The following is a 7,435-nucleotide window of genomic DNA, read 5'->3' as shown; positions in this document are numbered from 1 at the left end:
CTTTACAAGTTACTACAAACAAGATTATAGTTATAAGTCTAAACTTCAGGTGCAGATAATCAAATCTGAATGGTACATGGATAGAGTATATATATATATATATATATATGGCCTTTATATAAATATATATATATATAAAGGCCTTTAAATGATTTTGAATCAGATGTCAATATTAATGTTGCAAGTAATATTAACATCATAAACACATATGTATGTATGTATATACAGAATATGAATGAATGGATAATGAACTTAAGAATGAGAATGTATATGAACCAGAGCAATCTTTCTTTGGGTTAATTATAATTACTTCTATATGAAATCTCTAAACTTCTAAAGAATTTCCTAGTTTGTATTAAAATGCACTTCAAAAAACCCATGAAAACATAAATTTAGTTGACAGACTACAGTGGGATTCAGAAAAAGACACAGTGAATATAGACTTAGGTGCAGTTTCATGCTGCTGATTTTTCTTTTTTTAAAATGTAAGCCACTAATTGTTTTAAGAAAAAAATTTAAACCAAAAGTCGCATATGAATATTACACACAAACTGAAACATAAGTGACTTTTAGCACAGTGTATACATGCTTACATAAACTCAAATATTTACACATTTAAAACAATTTCCATTTAACATAAGAAAGTTCTGAAATACATAAAAGCATTAATACTTTCTGTAAAACTACAATTAAAACATCAATTTCCTACAAGCATATAAAACATCAAGTGCTTTCTTGGAGTTTCAAGTTACCTCTTTAAAACAAGATCTTGCTTGCATATATAGTCTTTCTCCAATAATCAGTATGAACTCTTTATTTCCCCAAGAGGTTTATTTTTCAGGTACATTATAAGTTCAAGAAAACGGACCCAACAATTATGCAATGTCATTATGTCATAACAACTTAATTGCACATAATGCTTTAAAGTAGGTTTGGATGACGTTCTCAAACACTTTGGTATTTGTTCTTCAGGGACTTCTACTAGAAATGACAGGAATTGTAAGTCCCTTCAATCCCCATTTTGCTTTAAAATGGACAAGTCTTTGGTTAAAGTTTCTACATTTTGGGCATTTATTATTAATTAAAATGGTCCCCAAACCAATAAATGGTGCTACTGTTATTAATTCACAAGACTTCATTTAACTTGCTTCTGATGCAGGAGGCTACAGATATTCATTTACTATAACATGTCATTGATAGTTTCAATCTTTCACTTAAAAGCAGAGAAATCAATAGGTTTACTCAGTATTTCTCTGTTCATTTTCTGTTATAACCTAAACTATACAGTAATTTTCAGTAACTAGAGAGATACTGTTCCACAGTATATGTGATTATGATTGGAAAGATGTACAGAATTAAATTTAGAATTAGCTTACTTGGAATAAGTCAATATTAGACTGTTCAGTAATTCTGCATTAACTATAGGAGGTTGCCAGGTAATGCTTATTTAAAAACCCCAAACCATTCCATTTACAAGAGAAATTGTTGCAAATGTATAAAACAGCAGATATACAAGGAGAACACCAAACATACTTTATTAGCACAAAAAAGCAGCCATAACAAGGCACAGCAAGCAGAAACATACATTAGCAGTCAAAGGGTTAGTGTTGCATACAAATATAGCTTTTCTTTTTTGTGGCCTTGGCGACAGCCACTGGGATGTAAAGTAACTTTCTGTAGCAGCAGGTAAGGAAACTAGGGAGCACTCACCAGTGGTACAGAGCACATTAACAGAAAGACACAAGAACAGATTTGACTACTTTAGTGCAAAATGTCTAAGACGGACTGTAAATTCGGTTCAATACTAAGAAGCAAACACTAGAACTTGGTATTACGTCCAAAATAGCTCACTCAAGTAGTATTGCATACTATTCTAAGTGACAAAAAGGTGCTAAGTAAAGTTATTTACAGATACAATGGTTGTACAGTACCTTTTAAATCAGCAATTTAGGTTTCAGATTTTCCATTAAAAATTAAGTGCACTGAAATTCTATAACTTGTACTTAAGCAATTCAGCTATGAGAGTTTACAACAAAGAGATAAATACTGCCATCCAAATTATGAGTTACAGTTTAACAATAATTTCAACGACCAGCAACCACTGGAGTTAGTATCCTCTGACTTGTCTGGGTATCTTCTCGTCTCACTTTCTTCATGGTTCACAAACTCATCATGGGCATAGAAAAAGATCCAACTTTAACGAACCAGCAACTCGACTGCACGTGTCAACTTAAAAAAAATCACACGCAGGCCTACCTTGCAGCAGCTATTTCCAATGCGCTTTAAGTTAAAGCACTCGTTAAAAAATGAATACCTAAGGCCTTAAATAAAATTCTACTACCAACTTTTTCTAAGTCTGAAATTTTAAGAACTACTACTTAGAAAACCTGGTTTACTTAACAGTACCTTTTGCAGAAGAGAAAAGGAGGCTGACTATAAACTATATCCACACTTACGTGAACTGCACTATGCCCTTGTGGCCAGAAATTGCATTTGTGTTTTTTTTCTAAAAGGAAGGCAGTCTTTATGTTTTTGGACTTCCAAACTTGACTTACAGTAACTATAAACATCACTACTTTTGGAAGGTTATAGAAAAATTCTTAGAAAAAATAATTTCAAACATTAGTCATACTGTTGAAATACTCATTCAATATTAATAATTTGTTCTTCAGTAAGAAATAGAATTCTTCATAGCAAATGCCCCAGAGTTGCTTCACTCAGTTACTACAGCCATTAAAAACCAAACTGTCAGCTAAATCGGCAGAATGTTTCTGCAGCCTTGCTGAATACCTGTAGCTCTATCCCCTGTTGTCTCAATAGGCACCACATTTACTGAGTAAAAGTAACAGCAGATCGCACCTGACAGATACTAACACTAAGCTTGCATACTGTACTGAAGAAACCTAACACTGATATGTGTGCTTGCTATAGGAACACTGCCTGATGCACAAAAAAGCAGATCTAGTTAATGCCCTTTGGGACAGGAGGGTTTACTTTGCTTTGACTGGTTCTCGTTCTAGCCAGCGAACTCTAACTTTCTGTTTATAATGATACTCTTTTAAAAAATCCTGTAACATCGATGGTAAAGGGAGCCCATCAATTCCATCATACGTCGTGCATCTGCAGATGACTGCACGGCAGATGTACTGCAGGCTAAAAGGGAAAGTCCTGTTTAGTGATATTGTAAGCAATGGTTCAAAAAACATGCAAGAGCTGGGGTCTTTGTAATGTTCCAAAAGTCCTGTTACAGTGGAGGAGTGAAACACACATGGGTCATGGGCATCGAAACTAAAGTTGTGATTCCACTGTTCAATTCGGGCATGCAGGGACCTGTTGTAGCGACGGAAGCTCACAGAGAAGAGGTAGTCCTCTTGTGCAGAGTCCCTGAGCAAAAATGTACCTTCAGGTTTCCCTTCCAGAAGGGCTTCTGCTTCGTAGCGGTCCATCACTCCCCAGTAACAGGGATTACCTGTGATCTGGAGCAAGTCCGGCACGAGGCAGTGTATGTAATCAATCTGCGTGTGGACTTTCCAGGCTCCCTGTCTGCTAACGTGGGCATGGCTGTCTCCAGACACCTGACGTTGCTTCTGCCTCCGTGACTGCAAACACAGCGTGGTTGTGTCCTCTTCTGAGTCACAATTAGCTTGTGGAACTGCAGAACTGTCCCCATTTACTTCAGTCATTCCAGGAGCTAACTTTGGTCCCAGTTTATATAACGGGTTAACCTGTGCAGTGGCTTCGAATGTATGTATTTGTGCGTTGGGCGGGGGGTCTACCCCTTCTTCAATACTAAGCCGCCTTCTCTCTCGAAGCCGATCTTCTTCATCTTCTGTAGAAACCAAGGATGGATCAAATGTATCAAAAAATGTTGAATGTGGGCTCACAGGGGCTGTGTGCTGCTTAATCAAATGCCATTTCTGGGCCAAATCTGAGCCAGCAGGAAAAGGGCATTTCTCAAGCATTAATTCAGAAAGATGTATTTTTCTTTTATTAGAAAATAGGGGTTTTGACTGCTTGCTGTAAGTTCTCATGGGAAAACACAAGCCCACAGTATCCTGCAACCTCTGTCTCAGAGAGCGACTTCCTACAGTCCTGCTGGACACACTGTCCATGTCGTGCACGGAGCTGACGCCGTACCGCCGCTCTCTCCTTTGAAGTCCACTTCGAGTTCTACCAAACTTTTTATCCGTATCCAGTGAACTCTGTGTCTTTGTAGAACAGGAATGTTTCTTCTTCCCACCCCAAGGAGCATGTCGAGAGTAGGAATCTCTTCTTGCAAGTCTTGTTCCTGGGGTGACACATGAGTCATTATCCTTTTCAATGCTTATTTCAACAATCTGAGGAATTTCAGCGGCACAGTTTTGGTTTCTCCTTGAAGAATTCTTTGAAGGGCTTAACCCTAGTTGTAAGGCAACGTTTTCTCTTAAGGGACTGCTTTGCTGCTGAGGAGCTGAGTCTCCTAAACTGATGTTTTTCTCTTTGACAGACAAACATCTGTTGGAGTTCATATCCACATTTTCACCACGGCTTCCTCCCTCATGACCAAAGAGATTCTGACACCTGTACTTGAAGTTATTCCACATTTTCCCCACTTTATCCATTGATTATAAGACCTAAAGACAAAAAATAGAAAAAGAAGAAAATAAGTTAATCAAAGGAGTGTGTGAAAACAAAAAAGGCAGTCAGTACCCATCCCTCTTTTTCTCATGGGAAACATCAGTGGTTTTGGTCAGAAATTTACATTACATCACCCCATTACTGTGATTAAGGGTTATGAGACCCTACTGTGACACCATTATTCAAGCAAGTCCTCACTTTCTACTTCCCTTCAAATAGAATACAGAACTCATAGGAAAGCAAAGAAACCCTTTTAATTAAACTCTGGTGGCTTTTTCACATGTGTTGTTGTTGGTAATCATTAAGTTGTGTCTGACACTTTGCAACCCCAAGGACTGTAGGCCACCAGGCTCCTCTGTCCATGGGATTTCCCGGGAAAGAATACTGGAGTGGGTTGCCATTTCCTTCTCCAGGGGATCTTCCCCATCCATGGGATCTCCAGGAATCAAATCTGTATCTCCTGCATTGCAGGTGAATTCTTTACCACGGAGTCATCAGGCCATTATGACATTGGTTTCTGTCTCCTTACTCTGAATAATTTAGGTACTGCCTCAAGTATTATAAAGGGAAAATATGTTTTACATTGTTGAAATGCATTTTCATTCAACTTCTTAAAAGTGATAATCAGGACCACATTTGTGTAATACATCAAAATTAATTAAAAAAACCTTTAAGCAGTCATCTAATTTCACTTACCAACTAACTCTACTCCACTCATCTAGCAATCTAAGCCTTACAGGTCAATCACTTGTAAAAATTCCTAATCTGCCCTCCTCACCCTATGACATAATTTTTTTCCGTGATTTTGAAGTAGTTTGAGTGTAACAGAAAACAGGAAAAAAGAAAGATAATACGTGTTTAAATAGAAGGTAAGCGTCTCGATTTTTAATCCTGGAAAAACTTGAAAATAACAGAGTAATAGAAAAAAAGTTATGATACTACAGTAATTAAAAAACAAAAACTATGCAGTTTGGGTTTTTTATTCTTGCTCCTTTAAAAAAAATCTAAAGCAGTTCATGGCACTTTACAAGTAAATTATTTTAAGACTATGACATTTATAGGCACGCTGTCTCATTTAGTAACCTAAAAATCAACATTAGATGAAATAGAAAAGCCTAAACTTAAACTTCAACCAGTTTTATCACAATATGACAGCAGAATCTTTTTCTTCTTCTATTTTGACATTTAATATTTATGGCACTTTTCCCCCTGAATTTTTTGTTCATATTTATTTACTATCTCACTGTGTACTATTTTGCACAGTTCAGAATCAGTATTGGAAAACTGAGTTTTGTTTTAACAGTGATAAGAGTCATTAGAGCTGATCTTTCCATAACCGACTAAATCTCTTTATCAGAAATACTTCCATTTTCAAGAAGCTGACTAGGAGCAAGAGAAATGAACTTTCTTAAGAAGAATTATGTATCTTCCCTTTAGTTTCCTCCAGAAAGGGTCTTGAACTAACAGTGCTCTTGGAATAGTGACAATGCCAACATAGATAATTTATGTCTCTGAAATCATAAAATGTACGGTGAGAGTCCTCTTTATTAAAAGCATACTGTTAAGTACATAGAAATTTGCATGACAGGTGGTATATGTTCTAATAAAATGTTAGATGGGACTGTTAAATCTATTAAACTCTGTCAGAACATTTTGCTTCCTCCTCCTTGTAAAAAAAATCTTTTGTAAGCATTTTTTGAGTCTTAAACCATTTGAACATGTTTTGTTTTTATCATTTATTCTTTATATATTAAGATTTCACTTATGGCCCTATTATTTTTAGGACTAATTCCTGCTCCATTTTTGTTGACTCTAGAATTTGTAGATGTACTCTTCCAACATCCTAGCCCCTTTTAGCCTGGATTCCTTCTCATTTCTTAAAGTTGCTATTTATTTTTACCTAATTCATACATTTACAGTTTCAAAGGTCAAACACTATTACAAGGCTTATATCAAAAAGGAGTACTGCCTGATACACTCTCTCCATTCTTGATTCGCACTCCCAGGGGTCAAGGAAAGTTACTTTGAATTTTGTTAAGCTGTTTCTGCTGCTGTTTTCCTCACTGTTTCTAGATAATGTGTTCATATGAGTTGACAACATTCTAGGATGGAAATAATTCACCCTCAGAATTTTGAGGGCCTTATTCCACTATTCTAATGGCTTCAATTTGGCTGTTGAAAAGTCTAATATTATATCAGTTCCCAGTCTTCTGCACGTGACCTGTTTTTATTTCATGAAACACTGCAGCTTCTTTGTATAGTGTGGGACCTTTTTTACACTCATTGTGCCAGGCCCTTTCAATTTCTTTTTACTCCATCATCTTTCTCCCTCCCTCCTTAAAGTTCATTAGACACTAGACACTAAAATCTAGTGTCTAAAGTTCACTAGACACTAGATTCATCTTCTGATTATCATATGTCTCCTTTTTAAGACTGTCTTTCTTTTCATTTTCTACTGGTAGATTTCTTTGACATCACTATCCAACAGTTCTAGTGTGGTTACAGTTCTTTGTATCACAGTTTTAATTTTCAAGACAAATTTTCTTGTTCTCTGAATGTTCTTTTTAATAGCATCCTATTCCAGCTTCCTGGATATAATACCTCATTTCTCTAAGGATACAAAATTTTAAAACGTTTTCCTTTTTTCTTCTTTTAACATTTTAAATATTTTTATCTGTTTCTTCTAAGTATATTGTTTTTTCTCCTTAAGTCTTTAGGTCTTTGTTTTTGACTTCAGAGGCTTTCTGTAGTGTCTGATGATGCATCAGCACTGACATGTAGATCAGAAGCTTTGTTCGCTGGGGGGTGGGGAGGAGGG

General features: G+C 36.2%; 1 protein-coding gene across 5 annotated transcripts in view; it reads right to left on the bottom strand.

Moving 5' to 3' along the window:
* Positions 1-448: 448 nt before the first annotated feature.
* SOCS5 (suppressor of cytokine signaling 5) overlaps positions 449-7,435 on the bottom strand; it is a 121,894-nt gene continuing 114,907 nt past the window's right edge. For all 5 annotated transcript variants that reach the window (XM_010838640.1, XM_010838639.1, XM_010838638.1 and 2 more), the window contains one exon: positions 449-4,613. In XM_010838640.1, the coding sequence (XP_010836942.1) occupies positions 2,991-4,601 (1,611 nt within the window). In that variant the 5' untranslated portion in view covers positions 4,602-4,613 and the 3' untranslated portion in view covers positions 449-2,990. The remainder of the gene's footprint in view (positions 4,614-7,435) is intronic.

The sequence above is a fragment of the Bison bison genome, unplaced genomic scaffold, assembly GCF_000754665.1.
Source record: "Bison bison bison isolate TAMUID 2011002044 unplaced genomic scaffold, Bison_UMD1.0 scf7180017864101, whole genome shotgun sequence".
Taxonomy (NCBI): Eukaryota; Metazoa; Chordata; class Mammalia; order Artiodactyla; family Bovidae; genus Bison; species Bison bison.
The sequence above is the reverse complement of the archived record's forward strand: the minus strand, read 5'-3'. Positions and strand labels throughout refer to the sequence as shown.